Below are 27,571 nucleotides of genomic sequence, written 5' to 3' on the forward strand. Positions count from 1 at the left end.
AAGGGATCTACGATTTTAATGGAAGATGGATAAAGAAATATTGTGCTTATAAGAGGATTGAAGATGCGAGCAAGAATGAATTTCGGATATGATCCATTTTCACAACGGCAAAGTTTCGTTCACGATACGATGATTTTACGACTAAGGTCGTATCTTTTCCCGCTGTAACAAAAATGGAAACTATCGCCATACGTTCTTGTGAAAATCATATAGGTCGGAATGGAGGCTCTGTTTCGTAATTTATCTCGATATCCGCCATACAGTTTTATCAGAATGACTAGTGCTTTCCGATAACAAGGTATCGACCTGCTGGAAAATAGACGAAAAATTTTCCATCCCTGGTTGTCACGTTTTCCCAGCCACAATTTTTCAATTCGTTTATTATTTCACGTTGGAATACTTCGTTTCCGGTTAAACTTCGTGAACACGAAGAGAAAGAAAGAACGATGGTCTTTTCCTCGAGTCTTACATTTTATTTTTAAAAATATCGGGGGACATAGATTAGAGAAGAATTACAAAGCTTCTTATCTTAGAGAATATCTGATGTTTTTTTCTTTTTTTTTTCTTTTTTGTACATCGTAACAGGAGGAATATTAAAAAGGGAAGGTCGAAATAAAAATAGGAAATTTTATCATGCTTTCAACACCGTCCATCAATTTAATGTTTGCCATCGTATTATGATGGAGAAGCGTGTGCTCGAGGAAAGTGAAAAACATCAAATTAAGTTGCCAAGTTGGAACAAAAATTAAATCTCGCTTATTCGAATACTTTGATCAACTTACCCCCCGGGGATGATATCCCGGGAAAGAGAGGTATCGATCAAAATAAGCTTTATATTCCCTGGCTAAGAAATTCGAGAGAGAACACCAAATAAAATAAATCGAATAAAATCGAAATGCAAAAAAAAAAAAAAAAAAAAAGAGCGAGTTTTCGTCTATAACACGTTATGCGCATCAACTGTAAAATAGTTTATGTAGCAGAATTTCGTTCGGGCGACGAGTAACGTCGAACATTGTTCCGAAATTGATTTTATCGAAGCGTCTCGGAATTTTTCCTCCAAATATGGATGCATCGATCATGAAATATGTTTTGCATCGCGATACCTATATCAGAAACTCGATGCCGCGAAACTACAACCGCAAACTATTCGAAATATTTTGGCCAATCACCGGGATAAAGGGCAAAGGGAAAGATACGGTATAAATTCGAGAGTAATATAGTTCGTTCGACCGCGAGCGACAATTCTTGAGGAGATACTCGAGCAATGAAATAATTGAAAAATTTTATAATCATCTTACTGGTAAGATTAATCCGCGAAATATGAGATAGAGAAAGAGAGAGAGAAAGAGAGAATACCATCGTCAAGTGTACAAGGAAGATAATTTTGAAAAAAAAAAAAAAATGGAGGTTAGAGGGAATTACGAGGGAACGAGATGACGAGGGAAGATCTGCGGTATCGATCATATTATTAAAATTAACCACTTGAAGTGAAGCGGATGAATTATGAAGACGATTGAATTAACTGGAAAATAGTTGCAAACGTCGAAGAATATAAAATGGAGATGACGAAAATATTTGAAATGAACTCGTTGACCAAGTTGATCAATTCACCGAGTGAATTAAGATCCGCGTGCTAATTACTACTGGTTCATCGAATCAATTTACTGATCAAAGTGATGTGTCATGTATCTCGGCATACCGAATGTCGACAACTCGCTCAAAGGGAACAATTTGGGGATACTGGAATTGTTTAAGATCGTCACTGTTACGTGGAATAAATGTAAAAATGAAACGATCTAGCGACGATAATTGACAACGATCGGATTTGTAAATCGTAAAAGAACAGATAGAGATGAATGGTTTTGAAGAAACGTGCAGTGAAAATTGAACGACAATTAGATTTCGAACAATTTTCCGGTGTACAATTAGCTAAGAGTGGAAAAATAATAATTGTATAGAACTTACGACTCGTAATGCTTTTAACCTTTCATTCTTACGTTAGCCTGTACACAGGGATACGCTGGAGTAGACTCGACAAGAGTAGAGGATTGCTCTTGAGGCAGAGAAGTGACACAGAGTAAAAGAATGATGGAAGAAGGGGAGAACATAAAGGAGAATATTTCAGTGTTATGCATGTTGGAATGCATTGTAGTAAACCACAACACTGATTAATATGCTCGTGCGACGAGAGAAGGGAAATCACAATAGGGAAACGTAGGTGGCATATACGTGTTAGATTTCACAAGATGAAATAAAATTGCGGGAGAAAAATAATCAATTTTACGTTCAGATACGACGATATTACGTTGTGAAAAAAAAAAAGAAAAAAGAAAAGAAAGACGAAATACCTGGTAAAGATTGTTGGATAAAAAAACTATCTCGGTATTTCTTGTCTGCTTATAGATTGCACTAGCAATTATGCAAAGCAAACAATCGAAAGAAAAAACAAAACGAACGTGGTGTTATTTCAACGGTACGTCTATAAATACGCATCATTGTATATGTTTAAAGAGAGATTTAGTTTTAACGCGACAAATTGCAAACTATAAATAACGCTATATACATGTACCCACTGAAATTGAAGTACCGCAAAAACCACATTCGATCTAGTTGAAACGTTACTAATGACTTTAGTGTCGTATACCGTGTGGCATTGTTGAAAGTATCACATAAAGTTCTTGTTCTAAATGTCACGGTACAATTACACGTATAAGGAAGATACACGTATAATTTTTCCATACACGCACCGTACTAAATGCGAAATCGTATAACGTGTACGTTGACAAAATGAAAATTATTCGTTTCGAGTTCCGAGTATAATCGAAATATTCGAAAATAAACTTGAGGAGGAAATGTTCCATTGTTCGAACAAATGGAGCGAAAAAAAAAAAAGAGATAAGTAAAAAAGTAAAACGTTAAAATCAGCAACGAACGTCTGACACACTAGGAAGAAAGCAAGGTGCACGGGGTCATTGTCCTCAAAAAGGCGCGTAGCGGTAGCGTCATATTTCCGCGAGAACCCGTGACACGGTGTGGAAATGGAAAATCCTGGTGAACAACGAAAACGTTACACCGAAAACGAGCACACCGATTTATCCGTAGAACGTAGAATAAATCACATATACCGATCAAATAATACGCGTGTGTACGAAAATCGATAAATTCGGGTCCCGGGATGGCATTTACCGTTCACTCGAGCATTTATCATCCATGCTGGGATGTGCGCGAGAGAAGAGGAGGCGAAGGAACAGTGGCAACGTCCCTGAGCATTGAAACGCCGTGTGCGGACCGGTGCGCGGCGGTGTCACGCGTCACAACATTCCGTTTATCGTTTGGTCACACGCGAATCCATACACGGCAGGGGTACGACGACGAAAGAACCAAAGGAACTGTCATATCGCGTTGTATCGTGTCACGCGCGTCACCAGCATTATATTTTTATCACACACCCACCACTCGGCCCGGTAAACGAGCACCATGGCCGATGTATACGGCTCCTACGTGTTCGCTTGCCTGCGAACTTGGAGCGTGTCCTAAGAAGGAGAGAGAAAGAGAGAAAGAGAGAGAGAGAGAGAGAGAGAGAGAAAATATGTAGTTCGAATCACGCCACGTTTCTTTCAGGGCCGTACGACCGTTCAAAGATGTAAGAGGTGTCAGAAGGGGGTGCTCGACGAGAGGGGTGTGAAGAGAACGCGTGAGATCCGCGTGTGTCTTTTGGGCTACCGGTCCCAACGTTGACTGCACCATCGGACTCTATCGCGCTACTCGCAACCACCACCACCACCACCACTACCACCACTACCACCACCACTACCACCACCGCCACCACAGGCTACCGTTACCGTCGCCGCCGCCGTCGACGACGACGCCGTCGGTTGGCGTTGGCTATCGATTTTTCCGCGCAGCCTCCGCGGCCGGAGCACACAGACCGTCCACGTCTGCTGGATAGTTCTAACATCGTTGTTCGCTACTTTAACCCCTTCTGATTCTCACCTGCCCCCTGTTTTTCTTTCCGCTTTCCTTTTTATCGCCATTGTGAGAAGCCTCTCTCTTTTTTCTTTAATCGGGAAAAATGAACAAATTTCCCGATAACGGAACTCGTACAATCTCTCATTCTGAATTACCGGCTCCATTGCTTTACGAATCTATTGTAATTGTTCGCTTTTTTTCGTAAAAGTCTTGTTTTTTTTTTTTCCTTTTTCCTCTTCCTCTTCCTTTGGTTGAGTTAAGTACAGCCCGAGGGAGCTACTATTCTTTCTTTTTTACTTCATTTCCATCTTTTTTTTCCTATAACGTTCACGATTGTGAAAGTATTATATTGGTAATTGATGGGCACGCTCTATGTTAACATTGTCGCAAGCATTTTTGTTTGCTCCGTTTCCTTGTCCTACTTAAGATGTAATATTCTGCTGTAAAATAGAACGAAAATTGCTTTTCAAATTCCTTTATGTGTTCTCCAACTCTTTTATTGATCGCATTTCTGTTGATCTTTCCTTCTATGCCCTCGTTACCGAGGAATCCGGGATCTCCTACCGATTTTACGAAGAGTTTACGTTCTTTTGTTTGGAATAAACGACGAATATGCTTTCAATTGTTCGTCGAGTGGTTAAATTAGTTTCCCGTTTGACTTATCGATTAATTATCTAATTATTGTTTAATCAACGATAATGTGAAATAAAATATCTCTCGTTTTCATATTAAAATATATCATCGAATATATCATTTATGAATAATTTTTATCCCGAATTCTGATCGTTTCTCCTATGCTCGAAAATGTTTCAAACGTTTCTAATTTTACTCTTTTACGCGAAGTCAACCCGGCAACAATGAGTTCAGTTTCAGGAAAATTCAGAGACCATTCTTCGAGAAAAACGAGACTCAAAGGGAGACAAAAAGGAAGGAACGTCGTCGCGATAGAATACATGATTTTCCGGTAAGATTTCAAGAAAAATAAAAAATGAGAGATGAAGACTTCCCTTCCACTTTAACATTATACGATCCTTTATTTCTTGCCTCTTCGTTCGTCAGTGGTTTCCTCAAACGCGAGAATAGCCAATAATTGGCATTCTCGTTAAGAAATGAATCAAAAATACGCACTGATTCCGTGAAAAATGTTTAAATGGAATCGATGCATGAGATAAGATTAAACTAATATTCTCAATTTCGAGAAAAACCAACCGATGGAAGGAGAAAAAATAACGCAATTTCGTATATGTTTATATAATTTAAAAAATTGTTATAATTTTTTAATAATCTTTCCTGAAGTAGAATCGAGTTTACGAATATTAAATCATAAATGAAAAGATATAAAAAATTAAACATTCTTTGTGATAAAGTATTTAAGTTACGCTATAGTCTGTTTTTAAGTCATTAATCAATGTTACAAGTTTATGAAAAACATGAAAAGTTTCGTTACAAACTATATCCATATATACTTTGTAATAGTTGCTGCATTTTGCAATTGAAGAACTCAAAATGATTCTAATTACACGAATCTAATTTAAAAACAAAGACTTGGAACAACGAAACTTTGATGATTATTGAAAATACAAGTCTGAAACGAAAACGGAATGTAGTTATGGGTAGATAAAAAGTTTCTCTTAAATATTTATTAATATATTGAACATATATTACAGTAAACTTTGACGTTTATGTGACGAAACTTTAGCATCGACAAGATATTTCCAAAGAACCATAAAAATCATCATAAAATTTAAAGATGAACCTTAAATATTTTGCATTCTAAGGACAATAAAATTAATTGAAAATATTTAAAATAAGAAAGATTATACGAAAGATGACAAAAATTGTTGAAATTCACGACATAAATTTTAGAATTTAAATTATTGTAATGCAAAATTTTTATTATTTTTATTAAATTTATTATTTATTCGTAACGTGAAAAAAAAGTTAGAGATCAAAGCATCTAGGATCGATAGATTAGCCTTAAACTGCTCCTGGCCGATCGTGGACGGATGAATCTACTTGATGCTAGTAGTGCTACTCAATCTGTGGCCGGGCAATAAAGGAAGTAACGCTTACGCCAGCGAGTTTCTCACGATAATAGGTGATCTTGGAAATGAAAAAAGCGAAGAAAAGAATCTTACGATGCTTTCGTACACGAAAGAAATTAACTTGAAATGATATATATATAGATTAATTTAAAAAATAATTATCGCAAAAGAAATTAATTATATTGCAAAAGTAAAATACTTGACAAAAAGTTCGAACTTTACTTTAGGAGTTCAAATGTTCGTTTGCGTGATATTCATTGGAAAAATCCAATTAATTTACAGATGTATTATGGAAACGATAAAGAAGATTTTCCAGAGAAGAATGGTTGCAATTTAATTTTTCATCAGTCTAAACCAAGAACTGACAGGAATTAATTAAATCTATGCTAAAAAGGATGACCTTAATGAAATAGGGTCCTCAGAATTAAACAATCTCCGTTGAAGGATTCGCTTCGATGCTCTTCCAGATTCCAATTGTTTAATCTGACAATTAAAAATGAAATAATGCGATTCCTGTAAGAATAAATCTTTCCTTCTTATTATAATGCCATTTCGCTTCAAGTGTTTAAATTAAATGTTATATCTATATACAATTAAACAAATGAAGATATATATTGAATTTATTTTCTGGTATAACACGAGGAATTTTGTGTAAATAAAATATAAGATGAGTTTCATATAAATATATACGAACATATATATATGTGTATATATCCATGACCATTCATGGATGGCATTCTGGCGAATAGAAGTATCACGATACGAAAGATTTTCAAACTAAAAAGATAGAAGGATATTCTTCGAAAGAAATAGGGATAAAGATGGACGCAAGAAGCATTCAGATAGATTCAGGAAAGTATAAATCTTTTTTCGAGATATTTGAAGCGACACAAATATAATGAAATCATTATATATATACATTTCATTATTTACTTGAATATTTTATGCATATCAAATAAATGAAATCAATTTGAAGCAATTTTCACGTAATATTATTTATATCAGTAAACTTACATTTCAAATTGCATATTATAGCATATTAACTCTATGCTGCTATTTAAACATTCAATTTTGATTATTTTCTATTATGAATTTACACGTTTTAAGTGATTTTTAAATGATTTTACTGTCGTTTAAATTTTTGAAAGTTTAAAAAGAAGATTTATGAGAAATCGGTTGTATAGATATAGAATGTAGAGATATAAAAGATAGAATAGATATAAAAGAATTTAGAATCTTTTTTAAAATCGTGAAATCCTCCTTACAGTTTGAGAAACGGATGTTTGTTCTTGAAGGACTAACTTTGAACTAATCTGAAATCTCTTAGAAATACACAAGCCAGAAAACTTGAAAGGTCACTGAACGAAAGATATATTGAGTTTTCGTGTACAATGGCGTCAATTTCTACGCGTCTGTCCATAATTCTTAGCTTTTCGACCAGTATTCACATCTCAATATATATATATATATATGGAATGGACTCTCTTTCTTAAATGTTGAAATTTTTAACTTCAAACTTATAAAATAATATGAATATAATAATGAAAAACAATTCAAGATAAAATATAAAAAAAGAAAACGAATAACATACATTATTTTTTTTTTCTATTTATATTTTCACCGGTTTTCATTCGATTTTTCAATAAATATTTCTTTAATGCCAAAATCGATATAAAAAAGTTATTGCTCATGTTTTATTCACGAATCGTTACATATTTCATAAATTTCAGAAATATTATGTTATGGTACAGGAACTCATTACTTTCATTGTACACTTCTAACTTTCTAAATCATTTATTCTTTCGATACAAAGGTACCTCGTTAAAAATAATTTATAACATTTTACGATGATACGATATGATAGAATAAATGTAAGTGATAGAATAAATGTAAGTGATATTATCTAATAATCGTAGAATTTAGACTTTAATTTCAAAATACTTTTACAGAACATGAACATTTTATTGGATAGTCGAATAGCTAGTGATTAACTAATAGAGAACTAATAATTATGTACGATAATAATGATATCTATTCCGTTTAATAGTTATGTACGTAATATTCAATTGTCTTAATCCAACTTATTACTGAAATGAGTCAATGATAAATTGGCTTCAAATGACTATCCCGTGAACCTTTACCGAAATCACATCGAAATTATATCAAAATTAAAGCGAAATTATATCTTGATAGATTCGCACAATGATTTAACATTGATACAGTAGCAAATTTATTAATGATTAGCATTCGCTCAATTTTGATCGTTCATGCCCTTTGTACGATGGAAAGGATTGCTAACGAGAGACACTAAACGCAACCCTTATTAGTAATTTTAATTTATTAAAACAGATTTCAATTAAAACGGTATACAACTAGGTTTAATATGGCTGCCAGTCAATTTAGAATTTGAAACTTTCTCAGCTTTCAGCTTTCGTGTAACCGTTGCTCGCGTGATGGTTCAAAGTTTCCAAGAAGAGCGAATGAAAATAAAGTTTAATACTTTAATGTCGCTTTTCGGGCACCCTTAAATTCCCAAATATTTTCTTTCATTAAATTTGAAAATAATTATGGTAATATCGATCAGAATTTTCGATCAGTGACGAACAACATAGTTCAACAATCATTTATAATCTCCTCTTTCATTAATTACTCGAAGAAATGAAGTAAAGTAGCAAAGTGGAAAATCTATTACACACCATGATACTTGTCCAGGTAGAACCTATCCAAAGCAGTAAAAAACGATCATTTTTCAACGATTCGGTGAAAAGTCGTTTACTATCTTCCTCAATTTCTTTCGACAGTCTTCGCCGTTACCATTATCGGTCACTTCCTTGCTCACGTTCGCGAACATTGAATTTACTGTCTGTCGTTCGAGAAACCGTGGTTTCATCAATTTTTCAACGATCGTGTCAATTTTCAAAAATGAATAAATATAACGCTATCGATTCATATACATTTGAAACGCAATTCAAATATATCTTGAATGCACAAATATCTTGAATTATCGTGCAACATTGTTCGAAATGCATAACAATTTCAAAATTCGCCGATCGAAGAGAATTTCGTATTTATGTACAATAGAATTTTTATTTGCAGGACTTTGCCATTGAAATTTAATATCTATTGACTGAATACCTTAAACGTGGCGAAAACTAGTTTTGAACATAAATAAACGATTGATCGAACTACTATCTCCACGTGGATTAAACGTGTGTACATGGCCTCGTTTCTTATAAAATAAACTCTATTTAATCTGGAATCGAGACTGAATGCACTGGTGTTAATGGAATTCAGCCTGCTGGATGTGACACGCTCCACTAGGTCTTCGGACTCAATTGAGAAATAACTAGGAGGTTCGATTTAACGGAGCGTGAAAAAAATGTATACTGAAGAATAAAAATAAATTCTTCTGCTTGATATAGTATATATACGTGATGAATTAATCATTACATTATAATAAACATGATTAAATAGTGTCTTAACACGGAATACTAATATGAAATATTATAATATTACTGATATTCTTATCTTTTAACAATGAATGAATAATATGTGTTATTTGTCAATTAATAAGTGTATATAAAGATAAATGTAAATTCATCACGTATTTGCAAAAAAATAAAGAAAAATTAACATTTTAAATCTCACCTAAGTTTTTATTAATTCAAAGATTTTTTTCAAAGAAATCTTTAAATTAATATTATGTGCAATAAAATTAATTAATTTCAAAATTATTAATTTTTATTTCTAGTTAATAAAATATTTGAAATCTCACCCTCATCCTTATCGGTTCCACAAAGTAAGAAGACCATATAAAATCCTTTGGCAAAACACTCAATTCCCACTATCTTTGCCAATATCAATCTGAAACAAACAATTAAAATTAATTAGTATGAGGAAAATAATTTTACAAATTATAGAACATAATTAGAAATACACGATAGGTATGAATTATGCAACGATTTTAATATTTAATTTCATGTTATAATATTAATTAAGAAATCTATAACGTAGAAATTCAACAATTTAAAATTTCATGAATCCAAGCCCACAGAATCTAGTTCCAAACTATCCTGTAGAACCTTGAACTCCGTGACCTGAGTTTGTACAACACGTGGCGAAACCATCATACCAAACTCCACTAAGGTCGCAAGGATTGATTCAGAGTAAATCCAAAGAGTTAAAGATTTAATCCTGGATTGCCACATACGTAGATCCCAAAATTCAGAATAAAAATTTATCCTAAATTGATTTAGCAGATCTAAGTATTAGTCCTGGTTATTATTTTTAAGTAATTTAGAATGACAAAATTGAATAGTGAATTAGAATATACTCCAAGATTCTGAATTGATTCAGATCGAGTCGGTGCCAAGAACGAATCAAAAGATGTAGAATCCAGGATTATTCAAAGTAAGTTTCTAATTCAACAATTCTAAACCGATTCAAGATGGATCCAACGGTATCAGTATAATTCCGATGCATTTGAAATTCGTGATTTTGAGATATGAAATTTATAGTGACACGAAATTGCGGTATACCTGATGGCACACCTTGAGGAATGGCTTAAACATAGATCTTGTTATGTCTGGGTCAAGGATTACGTTATTTCGTGTCTGTAGAAGAGATTGGGGTGCGTCTTGTGTCATAGAATTCGATCCACGAAAAGGTTCGTGGCGTATCATTTTGTTTCGAGGTCAAGGATTTCGACGCCTCACGATCTCAAATTTGAACACAGTAGTATATCATGTTAAACCATTTGATTGCTCTAGATATCCCAAGATTTGAATTCCCAAAAGATACACATTATATTCGCCGCATTCATTGTCTATTATTGTATTTAATTATATTAAAAATATGAATTAGATAATAGTAAATATATAAGGAAATATTCATCAAAACGAAATGTAGTATAAATTTGCGTGTGATGAAGAGGGACGTTACACGTTTGTGCAACTATATTGTGAAGATACAGATCGACAAAATTTGAAGGATAAAGAATGCTAGAGAATTGTGTGCAAGCGTTATCGATATTCGAAGGACAGTCGTGTTACCTCAGTGCGCATTATATGGGTTACTAGTCCAAGGTCCAACTTCGTTCGTGTCCTGGAACATAAGCTCGTTTGTACGCCGGATAATTTACCCAAACTTCCGGCGACCCATATCATACGTTTATATCTGTCTTATCCCAGATAAAAGTTTTTCGGTGGAAAATTTCGCGCCAATCCGTCAAGGAAGTATCATCGTTATTCTATCATATCCTTCGTTACTTTTACAACTCTTACTACTTTCCTCGACATATCTTTTACACCGTTATATTTTTTTGCTCGTCCATTTTATGATGTACTTAAGATATCTTGAAATGATCCATTCAAATTTCTATTCGTTTGCTTAAGTCTGTTATTACCAACTGCTAACTGTCGTAAACTTTCTCAAATGGTTTTCTCATGTAAAAGAGAAAGAATATTATACGAAAGAATAAGACAAGAGAACGAAGGAGATGAAAATTGAAGAATTATATTAAGAATTCGGGACCGAAACGAATCGATTCCATCGATTTCGAACAGATCTATCGTCGTTTCCGTAAAAGGAAGTTGTTCCCGAATGTGCCTTCGCGCCCTACGACGTCTGTCGATACGTTATTCAATTCCATGGTATTGGATTTCCTTTCTCAGCAGTTCTACTACAACTGCAGTATCTAACAACGATGCGGTTCTATCCAGGTGTCTTTCTGTTCTTTTTTTTTCCCCGCCTTTTTATGTTTCGATATTTGACAGGTCAAATGGCGGGTAAAAATATTTGCAAAATCGGTCTCTCTAATAACCGGATTCCTGCGATAGCTTCATTCCAATATCAATATTTTTGATGAAAATAAAAATTTCATAAGAGTGGAGAAAAATTATTTCAATCTAGATTGCTTACATCTTATGTATATATCTTTATTTTTCAGACTTATTTATTAAGAGTTGTATATTTGATATATAACAGACTAATTTAAATCTAAATTATACGTGAAAATAATTCGTGTTCAAATCATTCGAAACAATCCAAATTTCCTAAAAAATATTAACGCAAAGTTCTATCAAGTAAAATAAAGCACGACAGTTTGAGTAATATTGCAAAAGATTTGAAAGAACATCGAATAATCGGAATAACGTGTATCCCGATACGGTCTCTCGCATTTTAAACGAAACACAGAAAGTTAAACGATTTAATAAAGGCAAATTTATATTTCCTGTTCAATGTTAACTCGCTTATTAAAAATTATAATATGTGAATGATTGCAGATCGTAAAAGTGACATACATGTGGCTGTACATTTACGATAAGAAACATCCCTAATTTGTGACTCTGTTGCCTCGCAGTCTAATACATCCATTATTAATTCTGTACGTAATAATGGAAACTACTCTCTGCATCTCGTATCAACGACGAGCATCTGTAGTCAGATTAAAATTCATACGCATATTCTTGAATACGATTTCAAGTAATTATATAAACTTCGGTGAACAACGATTGCTACTATTACTACTTGCTTAGCACAATTATGATATTTCATCGATTACCTAGATTTATTTTACTAATGAAATTTTTGAATTATAAGAATGGCGAATTAAAACAACATTGTCATTTTCAAAAATTATGAATAATAAGTGTTATAAATAATAAATTATTCTGCAAATTTATTCTATCAATCATGTATTTATTTTGAAATTTTTTAAAAGTATTATAATTATGTATTAAAAGCATACCTATGCCAACATGAAAATATGGTGAAAGCGAAAGGAAGTTCGACTCAAGATTATCACTAGCTTAAATATATAATAGAATAATCGATACATCGATTCAGAGATATATCAATGAATAAAAATCTAGTGCGGAAATAAGCTTTAAAAGAAAAAAAAAAAAAAGAACGAGGCAACAATAAATCATGAAATGAAGGAGAAGGAAGGAGGAAGGTATGGAAAGCAGGTAAAATCAAATTCAAATCAGTTTGCAACAAATAATTACAATCTAACGGAGTCTTTATATAACGTGATACAATATTATGTATCTTGAGATCAACAAACATGCAAGAATCGATAATTATTTGAAATATATGCCTTTTCGAGATAAACAAAATTGTTCATTATATTTGTTAAAGTTATTCTTTAACATAACGTCATTCGAATTTAATTTAAACATGAATACTAAGATAAACGAATAATCGGATTTTCAATCTCTCATTGCTACGAAACTTGGCTTAATTATGAATACGCAAGTAAACGGATATAAGAAATAATGAAAATTTTAAAACTGAATTTTATTAAGTATTATCCATTACACTATATTAGAATTTATTTATCATCATCATTATCTAATCAACATTTGCATTTTTTATTATTAATGTTTTTTTTTAGTTTATTTTTAGTGTTTATTTTTCTAAAAATAATTATAATTTAAATAGTTTGCAGAATAAATTAAAAAAATCACGTTTTTATAAAAATTTTATAAATTTAGCAATGATATTTCAATGCTAATTATAATGAGACATATGAATTTGCGTCAATATGATTATAGATGATTGCTATAAAGAATACTGAGAATTTAAATTTTAATACATTTGAGTCATTATTTTCTTTATATAAATCTTACAAAAATATATTCATTTCTCAAAAAGGAAACGTGCAACGTCGATCCTTTTAGCAAGAAAAATTTTCTTAAAAATGATCTTTTAAGACGATTTATCAATTTTTTTATTTCAACCCTTAATGTATATATACGAATTAAAACGGAGGCGTAGATTTTCAACGACACACCTACAACTCCTTCCATCCATGATTCTCTATTGCGATACTTTTTTCTTTTCGCCTACGATCCTGATGACGCATATATCATTATGAAGCACCAACAGTAAAAATATATCTATACATCCGTATATTACATTTATCATCGTTTATTTCACAGATTTCAAACGAATAAAGTGAACTAAATGCCAAATCACCATTGTATCTTTAAACAGAGATATTCTCTAATATTTAAAATATTTGAAAGTGGATTTATCCTAAAGATTCTCTACAAAGATACAATATTCAACAATATGAAACAAAGTATGAAGAGATGGAGAAAATCGATTTTGAAGTGAGAATTACTTTAACGCAACAAGATTTTAAAAAAAGACGCAATCTATACGAGGTCATACCTGAACCGCGATCGACGATTTTTCGATTAAATAAAAATGAACTGGAGTGTAAAATCTATCGTCCATAAATAGTTTACGTTTTGCTCATAATCTCGTTATATTTTCTACAAGGTTTTGCATAAAATAAAAAATATAGGACGAATACCGTTTAAATTAAATCACGGATAATTGATGTTTCCATTTCGATTGATCGTATAAATAATATATTACTCACAATTTTCTGTTCGCTATATCGATATGGATATTATATATTACAATATATAACAAACAGAATGATTTATTAATAAATACTATTGAAGAATAAATCAATACTACTGCGTCAAATTGAAGATATAAAAAAAATAAATAAATAAAAAATATTTGCAATTTTTCCTTTAGAAATACGAATGTTTAAAAAACTGATAGCAAAATATATTTCTTACAATCGGTATTATATATTTCGCATAAAGTTGTAACGTTATCATTTTTTAACGCCTCGACACGAATTGTTTCATTGTATTATCATTGTGCAATTTTTTGTGTACCGTTTGTCTACGATATAAGCGCCAAGTTTCATTGTTCGCGGAATGAAGTCGTAAAAGGAAAAACTAGATGGGCAGGCGTGACAGGATTTTTAAATCAGGATTTCCATGTCAGATGGTACCGAAATAAAACAAGATGATTAATACGTGGATCTAACAAAATCTACATAAAATAAATGAATATAGAAGAACTGATGATCGTGATTCATACTGGTATTCCCTCTCGTTACTTGTTTCCTTAATATTGAAACATTTACAAAATTAAACAATCAAACGATTCATGTTTACCTTAAATGAAATTTGTTTAAGAAGTTTGAATTGTTTAAGAAGTTGAATTTTCAATAAAATTTTTATAAATTTTAAATTTATACCTAATAAATTAAATTTGTTAAAAAAATTAATTAAATTTCTTTGATATAAAATGCAAGGTATTTAGAATAATTTATATTTGCAAATGAATGAAATGCAATATCCTGGTAAAAATGTCATAATACAAATGATTAATATATCACTATGATGCAATCAAATAAAAGTTAGATCGATAAAAATCAAGTCCTTGATAAATCAGCGAACATTTACTATTAACAAGTTACGAAACTTCGATTTGTTTCTGATTAACCGGTTTCCAATCATTTATTTCCTTTTTGAGAGATAATAAATTATCAATACTATATGTTTAATTATTATCATAAATTTCGAATACTGTACTATTTCAAGAATTCTTGCAAAAAATTTCTCATAAATGATTGACTTATAGAATTATTTCACCAAAAATAAAATAAACGTAAACTGAACTTGGTGAGAATAAGTATGACAAAAATTCGTGGTATAATCAATAATAACATTTAATATTAAATTCTTGGAAAGAATTATAAATTAAATAAAAGAGAAAAATTGTCTCATAAAGTTCCTGCTACATTGATAAATTATATATATATATATATTATAATAATACAAATTATAAATTCATATTATTTTTTAAATATATATTCAATTAACTTTTGATTAATTGATTGATCAAATATTGAGATCACTTCCATGAAAAAAATATACGAATTATAAATAAATTTTCAAATACTTATGCAATATTTCTTCCGACAAAAGATCAAAGATCAAAATACTTCTTAAAACGGTCTTCGTCATTTGCATATTCGATGAGAAATACACATATATCAATATTCAATCTTTACCTACTTTCTCCACTTCTGTTTGAAGTTTCAACCTCGGGTTAAGCAACAAATAATTGTACAAGTACAAGATTGGACTTAACAGAATCATAATTATGATTAAATAAAAGTACTTTTAACAATTGAAAGCGATTTTTATTTAGAGATAATGCATGATTTTTTCGAGAATCTCGAATTATTGATATTGAACCATTAGACTGGAGACATTCTCTGTCGGATTTCCCATTCTTTGAGTGACCTTCAAGGAGCATAATGATCGCGACTTGATAGTAAGGAAAGGATCAACGTAACGAGTAAAAACGGGGAAGCCACGATAAAAATCGGGGGAACTGCAAACCTGTTCCTTATCCACCCCCACTCGACCAGTTGTTTTAGTTAAGCACAAGCAGGAATATATAGCTCTTCGTAGATCGTAGATCGTGTGTACATTTCGAACGTACTTGTCGTACCTTATATCTCATCGGATCGAAAAGCAAAAAAAAAAAAAAAAAAAAAAATAATAATATTAATAGTAATAATAATAAAATATGTTATTCAATGGTTCAGTGATCTCTTTTATCCTTCTACTATTCACCGTGGTCATGATCAATTGTGATTTGGATTTACAAATGTTGCACGTGGTAAATAATTTTATTTTATCGAATAAAAGTTTTCAGTGAAATCTGTATGTGAATAAACGTTGACATCGAGCTGGATGTAACCTTATTTCCTAAATACTTCGAAGTGAAAGTGAATAAACATTTAGCCATTGATGCGTGATCTTTATGCTTATTTTAAATTATCGTCATTGTGACGAAACATTAATAAAAATGTATTTTTCGAAGGTGTTCCGACATGGCGAGAAGGTGCCTCATAAGGAATTTCAAAATTATCCTAACGATCCTTACCGCGATTATTCCTATTATCCATTGGGAAGTGGAGATTTGACAAACGTGAGTAAAAAAAAAAAAAAAGATACTATTTGGAAGAATAATAAATCAACGCACATACATTGTATATGAAATATTCTAGAACTATGTATGAATATCGATTATAATCTCACGCTCATGCATTTCAATATAATCGCATCAGTTAAATCTTTGATACGGATCTAAATCTCGAGTACCGTGTCAATGCTAAGGTGTGGTTTCATAAGGTATTTAGAGAATTCCAAGAAGTCCTTGAGACTAAAATTAAACATTTTTGCAATTAGTATTTTAAAATTTGAGCAAGCTTGATTTATTCTTTACTTTAAGTATAATTCAATTTCCATTTATTTGCCTGTAAAATTAATTATTGCTGATTATTAACTCTAAAATTCATTATTTATATTAAATATTGACTATCATATATTAAGTCTATCTTTTAAATATCATACTTAACATTTTATAATGTTAAAAATAATATTTTAAAAAACGCAAAAATATTGTAATTATCTTTTAGTCACGAAGCCATTATAGCGCTATCGATATAATCATAAGTACAGATAACGATAATTGTTTTTATGCAATTATACAGGAAGGTAAATTACGCGAATACAGAATTGGAAAAATGCTACGTGAACGTTACAATCAATATTTCGGACCAGATTATTGGCCAGAGAAGATCTATGCCCGATCGACTTTCATTCCAAGAACTCAACTATCTGTGCAACTAGTTTTGGCTGGATTATTCCCACCCTCTGAGAAGCAAACCTGGAATCCAGATCTACCCTGGATTCCGACGCACTCCTTCTTTATGCCCTATCACCACGACAATCTCATGTTTCCGAATAATTGTCCAAAGTAATTATTTTCATAATTAAAATTACGATATATATTCGTAATTAAAATTTTCTTTCTCTTACGATTCCAAGGTATAAGGAAGAATATAATGAGTTCTTGCAACAGAACGAAGCTCAAAATCTACTGAATAAATACAAGTATGTGATGAATTACTTGACCGAGAGAAGTGGGAAGGTCATCAATACGACATCCGATGTCCTTCATTTTTATAATTTATTAAAAGAAGAGGTGAAAAATTACTTTCATATCGTACGAATAATAAATATAAAATCTTTTGAGAGAATGTGATATTGTAAACGATACTTTTCAGACAATTCAAAATCTGACTCTTCCAAAATGGACCGAGGCAGTTTATCCTGCCCTGCTAAAGGAAATAGTCGCGCTTGATTTTAAATTCAGATCGTACACAAAAACATTGAAACGTTTGAACGGAGGTATAAGAATATTAATTTCTCATTTTTTTTTTAAATTAATATCTTGTATATGAAAGTCAGTATATTCTTTTTATTTTTTATTTTTTTTTTTTTTTGCAGGTATGTTAATACGTAAAATAGTGGAAGATATCAAGTTGTACATAGCGGGTAGATTAAAACCATACGATAGGAAAGCGTTCTTTTTCTCGGGCCATGAAATGAACGTTGCTGCAGTTGCAAGAGCTTTAGAATTGGACGAACCTATTATTCCTTCATACGGTTTTACTATCATCCTGGAAACGTTGCGCGATAAGAAGAAGAATTATTACGTTCGAGTAAATATTTTAATTCGTGATGTATTGAGTAATGTATTAAAATAATACGAAATGAAATTCATTCTTGAAAAACTTATTTCTAGGTTTTATTTTGGAATGGAGAACAACTTAAATACAAAACGATTCCTGGTTGCGCGGAGTTATGTCCACTATATGACTTTTTTGCTATTGTAAAGGATATAATACCAAATGATGATGAATATCTTTGTCATTCTAACGAGAAGATAAATAAGAGGACCAAGAATGAACAAATAAATTCCTCAGCATCGAATTTAATTACAGGAAAAATCTGCTATTATGTATTTTCTATTTTGCTTTTCACGATTGTACGTCTTGATCATTAATGTTTATTATTGATTTTATGGCAACAATATTAATATTTGCAAAATATTAATTGAATCTTTCACTTTTTAAATTTAGATAGATAGATAGCAAAACTGTTTGAAAAATCAAATATTAATAACATAAAATATTGATATTAGAATAATAATTTAAATATAAATATAAAATAAATATAAAGTATTAGATAAACAATTGTAATATTTTTATTCTCTAGTCAGAATTATTAATTGTACTCATTCAGTTTCATTTTCATTGAGATATCAATATTATTTGTATTATTTGTATGAAATTATAAAAAAATATGAGTAATTTTAGATATGTACAATAATATTTTAATTCTTTATGTTCATATAAAATTATATTCTGCAATATATATGCACATAAACATAACTTAACATAAATGCAGATAATTCTAAAACAATGTGCAATTTAAAAATACAATTCACCGATCATAGTCGAGCCAATATTCCTATAAGTGAATAAAGTAGAATGTTTGGCAGATACGAAATGAGAACAGATTCGATTTGCAAGTTGACAGCTTGATTCTCCTATTTCCATCCAGGTTAAGAGTTCAAGAACCTTTATAGAGTAAATCTAGCAAAATATTTATCAGTTTAGTACGATATTTTTAGTAGCAATCGTAATAGAAATGCAAATTTTGCTATTAACGTAAAATGAAATCGACGAATATTAAAATTAAAATATTTATGATATTTTATGCAATAAAAATAAATAATAATTTACACGTATTGTATTCAATATTCAAGTTAGAAAAAATAATAATAATAATAAAAAAATAACAATATTTTAAATCTTGTATTTGAAATGAAAATCGGCTAATGCATGTCAATTATCACCGATGCTTTGAGTATAACTAAACACATAATTCCTAGACAGAAGAGTGATTCGTATAGAATATGTTTGTATGTACGATTCAGTTCAAACAGTAACACGCTTCAAGTAACCTACGCGTTGATTTACATAAAACAATCTACACATGTACACTATGAATCGCTCGAGCGTATATAGTGAACGACTGTTTAAGGAATACTGTTTCTTTGATTGATTTTTTGTATCAAGATGACAATTAACATCATTACGTAGAAAATCATATAATAGTTAAAATTATATATTATTATTATTATTATTATTATTATTATTTTATTATTTAGAGAACAAATTTTTCGATAAAACATTTAATTGGATTTAGATCTATGTATATTTTTATTACGATTTTATTATAACAATTTTAAACATTTAATGATAAAAAAAAATAAATAATTATTATCACTCAAATATAAGTTTTAAAAAACTCAAATGAAATACCGGAGAAAATACAGAGAATTTTGTTAACAAATATTTTGGAATTACTACTCATAACGAGAAACGAGTCTGAATGACTGATGCATATGCAACTGCAATATACATAGCAATATTTTCAGTACAGTAATACTGTACGCCTTCTTGCGAAAGTACTACGGTAACTAAGAAATATTTTGACGTTCAACAGCACGAACTAGCTTACAAATGGATTGCAATGCTGTAAATATTTTTTTGAAAATTTTGTTGAAAATTCAGATATCATTCGTTTTCTTCTATCTATTATTAAAAATATATTTTCTGTAAATAGTAGACATTGTATTTTATTTTCTTCAATTCTATCCCTCTCAATTATTTATTAGTTTTCTTAATTTTTAGGAAGATATATATCTTGAGTTCTCTTAATAACATTAAAAAACATTGATATTTATCTTCGATCAAAACATCAATTGTACGAATAAACATCTTTCATATTTAATAATTATAGATTATTATCAGAATCTATGAATCAGAAAAATCTCCTCGAATGGTAAGCAGGATATTTAATGATGATTTTAAAATTACTAATCGCCGTCATCACTTTATTACATATTTCCTTCATCAGACACGTAATCATATCAAAATAAAAATTTCGAGATTGGTTGTGATCTTAAGCGAAAAAGATACATTAGAAAATTGTAAATTTTTATCTTGAATACTTATTTAATTCTAACTTAAGCTTCGAAAACAGAATTTTGTTTGTGTAATAATATTCTCCATATTTAGAATATAATCTATTGTTAATTAATTACAAATGATCAAATGAAAATCGCAGTGTTCAACGATGTATGTAATTTTGCATTAAAATAAATTCATCGTAATTACGAAGAAGGGAGAACACGTGGGAATTTATTGAACGATAACGAAGACAGTTGCTTCTCAAGGTGAAGATTTTCTAATGAACAAGTAATTATTTAAAAGAAGACAAACAACCTAGATGAGTATCTTGACGGAATTTGACCTTGCATACTTTTATAGTGCCATTTATTATTATTGCAATTCTTTGATAGCATCAAATCATTATTTTCTAATAAAAAAAAACTCTGTTAATTTATATTTTCAAGAATTTTCTGATAAAATTCCTTCACATTTTGAATTGAATGCAAATCTGTATACAGAGATACGTAGATATCGTGAATGTATTTTATAAATTTCTTGCATAATGAAGATCAAGAATAACAAAGAGATTTGGAATCAATTTATATTCATCTTAAATATAAAAAACTAATCAACTAACAAAGAAATAAGCAAAAGAAATTGATTAAGAAGATTTTCAATATTATTTATTTAAAAAAAACCGCTATTTTCTTGCAAGAAATTCGCTGTAAAACGTGTTTGGATTAGGAAAAAACGAAATTAAGAGCACGGTATAGGTATGAGAAAAGAACGCATACAAGCGTATTGAAAAGAATGATACAGGAAGAGCATTGTTCAAGTTTTATGATGTGTACACAATCGCACACAAATATTTCTGCAACTTTTCTTAACGTTTACTTCAATTATACGCTGGAATGTGATTTTCCTACGCATAAGAACTACTTGTACGATTATTGCATCACACACAACCTTCAATTCTTTATAATTTATTTGCTTAGGTTTTATTTTCAACTCGATAAATCTTTTTTGTAATTTTAAATAAATATTTCAAATAAATATTTATTTATATTGATATAAAAAAAATTTCTTTCTATTTGGAAAGATTTTCAAATAAAAAATAGCAATGGTTTTTTCCAAATATAAATTCGTATATCTAGCCATAATCTATTTCAATAAATTGTTAGTCAAACTTTTGGTAGCTAAATGGTAAAATTGCATCTATGAAATGTATACAAGTACATTATCAACACTAACAGTAATTATGTTGAATTAGTAAATGCATTTTGTGTATTTTAGTGAAATATATTGTTGTTGTTAATCGTTGTTAATTATCGTTGAATCTAAATCACGCTAGAAGAATTATCAGAAAAATTGATCTCTATCTGATCGCAACGACACATTTTCAAGAATTTTTTAAGTAATTCCGAAATCCCCCAATTTCCTTTGAGATCTTTTGCTGTATATGAAGCGACCTACCACTAAAATGTCAATCGATTACAGCTGTCTCATTACTGTAATTAACTCCACGTTGCTTAAGGTGCGCTTCGAGCGTACATCAACGCCACAGAAGCGTAGACAATTTGCGGAGCGTAAATTGGAACGTGTGATGGCAATGTCAGCGATGCCTACTTCAGTTATAAATATTACAGAATGAATCTCGATACATTCCTGTCAAGTAATTAAGAATGAGCACACGAAAGAAAGAATCAACGAATCAAGATATGCTCTTAAGTATAAATTGAAATAAATACAATGATTTCGATCAAATCGTCTTGATCACGTTTGTTTTTAATTAAATTCAAAAAGAAATAAGATTTTCTTAAATTTCCTAATATGTATTGCTGCTACTTTCGAATTTTCCATTCATTGAATATCCATGCGATGCTTTGTATCTATTCGAAATAATCTGACTTGAGCACCGCGTAAAGATTGCGTAAATGTGAGTCACACTCGGACGTTCAAAGTATTATGACACATTTTATATAACATGTTCACGTACAAACTGTATATAGTAAATACAAACACATCGTATACGTATTATGTACATGTGCATGTATACGTACACATATTCGAAATAAGATTGAAAATGACCATTGCGAGCAAGATTCGAATAATGACACATACACACGTGGAATAAATATAGAAGTAATATCCTTACCCATTTTTTTTTCACTGTATGTATCAATATCAAATAATTATCTTTGCAACTTTTTTTATTGTATTTTTCGTAAAAAATTTTATATTAAAACCATATTAAATATTTATACCTTTAGTTGAACTTATTCTCTTTTTCCTTTACTTTCAATGGAAATAATAATGTAAAATTCAACTATAAAAAGATAATTCAATGTCACATTATCTTCTTGGATAACTTCGAAGTTTCATTTTTTTTTTGTTTTTTTTTTTTTTTTTAATAAATAGAAATTAAAGTTCTTTATGTTCTTATAATATTTATATGCGTCACTACACTTAACACTAACTATAATAAAATATCAATTTCCAATTTAATGACTTGCTTTTGTTTATCACAAAGATACATTCTCAGAGACAAAAAATGGAAAATGTAATTTCACTAGACACTTAGCACAAATTATACAACCGTTATATGATAAACTATGAGTATATAATGTCATCTGTCAAAAAAAATATAACCACTTGACAATGTACCGGACAGCTATAAGCATGCACATGTTGCCAGGTTGAATCTGCTGTCACGCCTTGGGCTTCTCCGGTGCATCGTGAGCAGGTGCCAGGTAAGGGGTTAGAAAAGATGGTGCCCCCGGCATAATTTCTTTTTTTTTTTTCACAATTGTATTTATAATTATTATTTAAATATTATTGAAAATTTTTCATTTTATTAAAACAAATAATACTTCAATTATATCATGCTCTTCATTATAAGAAATAAAACAAAATTTATATATATTTGTGTGTATTATGAAGAAAAGTTGATCAAAAAGTATATATTTGTATTTATATATATATAAAGAATAAATATTTATGCATTAATAAAATCAAATTATGATTACATATCAATTATTTTTCTATATAACGCTAAATAGAACATTAAATTTTTCGTTATAAGGAATATATATACACAATAAAAGATTAAAATAAAATCTTTTAGCTACACTTACTTTTAAATTAAATTATGTTGTATTTTTTTATTGTAATTGTTTATTCGATTTATTTCACTTCTAACTTGTTAATTTTCACAAATTTAAGAGGAAAAAGAAGCGTAAATACTACCGCCATTTTTCAAGTTTGACTTCGTCGCCGCGCTCTCAACAAATGGTAGATAATGAAACAGCTGTTTCCACGAGTATGAGGACATCTAACGGAACGCGCGCGCGATGGAGCCCGCGACAGCAGGAGAGAAGAATGGAAGTCGTGTGGGTCGAGGACCGATCGTATCTGCAGTAGTCGCAATCGTTCAAGGAATTGACTAAGGAAACATGGCTGCAGGTTGTTGTGGAACGAAAAAGCAAAAGCTGAACAATTCTTCAAGTGTTCCTTGTAATGGTTCAGTGTTACAAAATGGCACACAGTTAAGAAACAGTGTGATAGTAAAGCCTGAGATGGGCTTCTTTTGCTTCGATGTTCTTTATTGCCAATTACATCAACTCGACCCTCCAAAACCGCCCAACTTTAGTAACGAAGCATTGTAAGTAATATTATTTATTAACATTATTTTTAATTTTTTTCATTTTCTATTCTTTCTTTCATATTGCTATCTTTTTCTATTCTACAGCTATCTTTATCACACATGCTTGTGTCATCAGCTGCTCTCTCTTTTCTGTTTAAATGTTATGTTCGTGTACCTTCACATTCCTTCAGTTCCTTTGTTACAATGATGCATCCAACAACGGGATATAATGTTAATTAAGATTTTGTTTGCATAAAAATCAATGATATTTGAATACATATATTGTAGTCGATATTTATTTGTTTATATTGTATTTTTTATAAAAAATAATTATTTATTATAAATATATAGAATTTAAAAAAATTTAAATTATTTGTTATATATATATAGAAGATTCTTTACAAAAAATACTTATTATTATAAAGGTCAAAAGTTGAATTTGTAAATAAATGATCGTATTTTATTAAATTATCACGTATTTTCATGTTACAATTGACATATATCTAATATTATCGTTGTTTATAAATAATAAAAGAAATATGTAGTAAATTGTTTATTTATATTTTATAGCCCATTATTTGTAACATGGACTATTGGAAAAGATATGAGGTTAAGAGGTTGTATTGGTACATTTAATGCAATGCAGTTACATGCTGGACTTAGAGAATATGCAACAACCAGGTAAATTTATTTTATTTTTTTATTTTAGATAATGCTATTGTTTTATTTTCTTAAACACATTAGAAAATTTTCAAAGTGCATTCAAAGATTCACGCTTTAATCCTATCACACGAGATGAACTACCACGTTTACATGTAAGTGTTTCAATTCTGAGACACTTTGAAGATGGTATTGATTATTTAGACTGGGAAGTAGGTGTTCATGGAATTCGTATAGAATTTCATAATGAGAAGGGTAATAAACGAACTGCAACGTATCTACCTGATGTTGCAACAGAACAAGGTTTGTTTTTTTTTTTATTTCTGTTTTAATAATTTTAATCAATAGTCTGCTATATATTAATAATCAACATTTTACATATAAAATTTCAAATTATATGTATAAGCATTTTCTATATATATAAATTTTTGGAAAATCAAAATTTTATGTTTAGGATGGGACCAGATACAAACAATAGATTCATTGCTGCATAAAGGTGGTTACAAAGGATTAGTCACTCCAGATATTAGACGTAGTGTCAAGTTAACAAGATATCAAAGTGAGAAAGTTACTGTAAGCTATCAAGATTATATGACACACTGGCACAGCCGAAGATGCTAGCAGCTGGCTTGGGGTCCTAGTCAAGGATCCCAATTGCCACAAAATTCTGTTGCAGTTCATTATAATGCTAATACATCTCACACATCCCATCTACTATACAACAGTACTCAATATAACTCTTATATGGCCAGTCAGGAACATGGATTAGTAATGACACAACGTAATCATCCTGCATTTATACATCCTCTTCCAATACCTCCTATTTCTCCTGTTATGTTACCTATATGGGATTATTCATCATTTTGGTGGGATCAAACTAGTTCATCTTATCCTCCACCACATTCACATCTTCATCCTCCTCCCCGTGTTCACCGTTTTTCGTCACAAGAACCTGATCGTGGAATTCGTAAACGAAAATGACATTGGAGGCGACTATTGTTTACAATGTTTTATTGTTTAAAATGGTGCCTACTATACTTTGTATGTTTCTGCATACACGGTTTTCCTCTTATGATATCACATAGTCCTCCTTGAGGACAATAGCATTTTATGTATGATGGCACTGTCTTATTTCTTTATCTTTTATAATATAATAATATTATTTATCTAATAATTGGTATAATCATAAAATATATATGCATACAAAAAGTGCATTAACTTTTAACTTTAATATTTGTAATCATTGATAAAAGTATATGTCGAATATTCGAATTTTAAAACTTGTACTATAATATAATTGCATATTCTCATGTGCTTTAATACGTTCATAAATTAAATAACATGATTCAGTCCACAAATAGAATATACATAGTATGCAATTAGCTCTGCCATCATACTTATTGAGTGTCCATTTATGTCTACAGTATACGAGTGACATGAATAATATTTTAGCACAGTGATGCTGCCTGCAATTCACTGCCTGCTTCACAAGGTTTAATGTACAAATTCACGCGAAAATGTTTCTATTATTCGTATATTACAAAAATATAGAATATCATTTTTAGATAATAACATAAGAATAAAAAATTAGATTTTCTATTAATTCATATAAGATATATAATTATTTTCTATATAACTTTCGTATTATCATTTATTAAAAGTTATATAAATATGCATAAACGGTTAAATTAATATGAATCAAACAATTAATTAAAATAACATACATTTTCTAAATTAATTATGCAAAGAGAGTTACTTAGAAACTTTCTTATTATTATGTTTTTGATTAACTCATAAGTAATACATACATATATAAATACTAATTTTAAACTTACTAATTTAAATTTCTTTGTATTAATGGTATAGATACATAATTTTTATTGCTATTACATATATTTAATTATTTATATTATTATTGATTGGCATTTTCAAAAATGGAAGTCTTTAATTTAATAATTTTTAATTTTTTGTAAAATATAATTAATTTTTAGATTTTTGTTTTTTTTGTTTTTTTTTTTTTATACCATTGTTACATTGAAATTTAACTTGTAGTTATATTATAGTCCAGCGTTTTATTACAGAAAAGAATTATACCATTAAATACATAAATATGTAATTCCTTGTGAATAATTGTAATTAAAATTAGATATAATCAATTAAATTAACAGTAAATATTTCGATACTTGTTTGGAAATTATTGCTGATTTTACAAAATTTAGATAATATTGTTAAAGGAAATAGCAGTGTGATAAAGATGATAGAATGGGACCTCTATTGTAAATAAGCAATGGACTGCATTATGACTATTAAAATGCGTTAATAATAGTTGTATTATAGTTGTAGATGAAAATGTGACGATCTCATTGTGATTTTAATATTCTGTGACTCATAAAACACAAATAGAGTTGCTATTGCTTTTTCTGTAACATATTTATCTTATTACTTTGTTTCTGTTGAAATAACATATTATTATAACGTTAAAATGAATTAATGATACATATATATGGTGATTTTTAAGGTATAGTAAAATATGTTCTTCCACATTTGTTAATATTT

General features: G+C 30.0%; 3 protein-coding genes across 3 annotated transcripts in view; 2 read left to right on the top strand and 1 right to left on the bottom strand.

Annotated features, from left to right (window-relative positions):
- Nucleotides 1-23,416, bottom strand: part of RhoGEF3 (Rho guanine nucleotide exchange factor 3) — a 137,262-nt gene extending 113,846 nt beyond the window's left edge. The window contains exons 1-2 of the mRNA XM_086911639.1: nucleotides 22,977-23,416; nucleotides 9,790-9,878 (exon numbers count right to left, since the gene is read on the bottom strand). Of these exons, the coding sequence (XP_086767765.1) occupies nucleotides 9,790-9,826 (37 nt within the window). The 5' untranslated portion in view covers nucleotides 9,827-9,878; nucleotides 22,977-23,416. The remainder of the gene's footprint in view (nucleotides 1-9,789; nucleotides 9,879-22,976) is intronic.
- Nucleotides 16,152-20,385, top strand: LOC100864714 (venom acid phosphatase Acph-1). Its single transcript, XM_012486688.3, has 7 exons — nucleotides 16,152-16,520; nucleotides 16,725-16,832; nucleotides 17,398-17,663; nucleotides 17,735-17,891; nucleotides 17,974-18,097; nucleotides 18,197-18,411; nucleotides 18,495-20,385. Exons 1-7 carry the CDS (start codon nucleotides 16,428-16,430, stop codon nucleotides 18,753-18,755), a joined length of 1,224 nt encoding a protein of 407 aa, XP_012342142.1. The 5' UTR covers nucleotides 16,152-16,427; the 3' UTR covers nucleotides 18,756-20,385.
- A 613-nt stretch (nucleotides 23,417-24,029) lies between the features above and the next one.
- On the top strand, nucleotides 24,030-27,558 carry LOC147657049 (nuclear protein AMMECR1-like). Its single transcript, XM_086911638.1, has 4 exons — nucleotides 24,030-24,373; nucleotides 24,926-25,036; nucleotides 25,113-25,318; nucleotides 25,470-27,558. The coding sequence occupies exons 1-4, from the start codon at nucleotides 24,165-24,167 to the stop codon at nucleotides 25,634-25,636; spliced, it is 693 nt and encodes a 230-aa protein (XP_086767764.1). The 5' UTR covers nucleotides 24,030-24,164; the 3' UTR covers nucleotides 25,637-27,558.
- The last annotated feature ends 13 nt before the right edge of the window (nucleotides 27,559-27,571 follow it).

Source organism: Apis florea, unplaced genomic scaffold, assembly GCF_048593485.1.
Source record: "Apis florea isolate Af1SG1 unplaced genomic scaffold, ASM4859348v1 contig_3326_pilon, whole genome shotgun sequence".
Lineage (NCBI taxonomy): Eukaryota > Metazoa > Arthropoda > Insecta > Hymenoptera > Apidae > Apis > Apis florea.

Excerpts from the sequence above, each read along its gene's own strand:
- LOC147657049 (XM_086911638.1), top strand. The coding sequence starts at position 24,165 with ATGGCTGCAGGTTGTTGTGGAACGAAAAAGCAAAAGCTGAACAATTCT. Across the intron at positions 25,037-25,112 it reads AGAGAATATGCAACAACCAG|TGCATTCAAAGATTCACGCT; the intron begins GTAAATTTATTT and ends AAATTTTCAAAG. Across the intron at positions 25,319-25,469 it reads TGATGTTGCAACAGAACAAG|GATGGGACCAGATACAAACA; the intron begins GTTTGTTTTTTT and ends TTTTATGTTTAG.
- LOC100864714 (XM_012486688.3), top strand. The coding sequence starts at position 16,428 with ATGTTATTCAATGGTTCAGTGATCTCTTTTATCCTTCTACTATTCACC. Across the intron at positions 16,833-17,397 it reads GAAGTGGAGATTTGACAAAC|GAAGGTAAATTACGCGAATA; the intron begins GTGAGTAAAAAA and ends GCAATTATACAG. Across the intron at positions 17,664-17,734 it reads TTTCCGAATAATTGTCCAAA|GTATAAGGAAGAATATAATG; the intron begins GTAATTATTTTC and ends TACGATTCCAAG.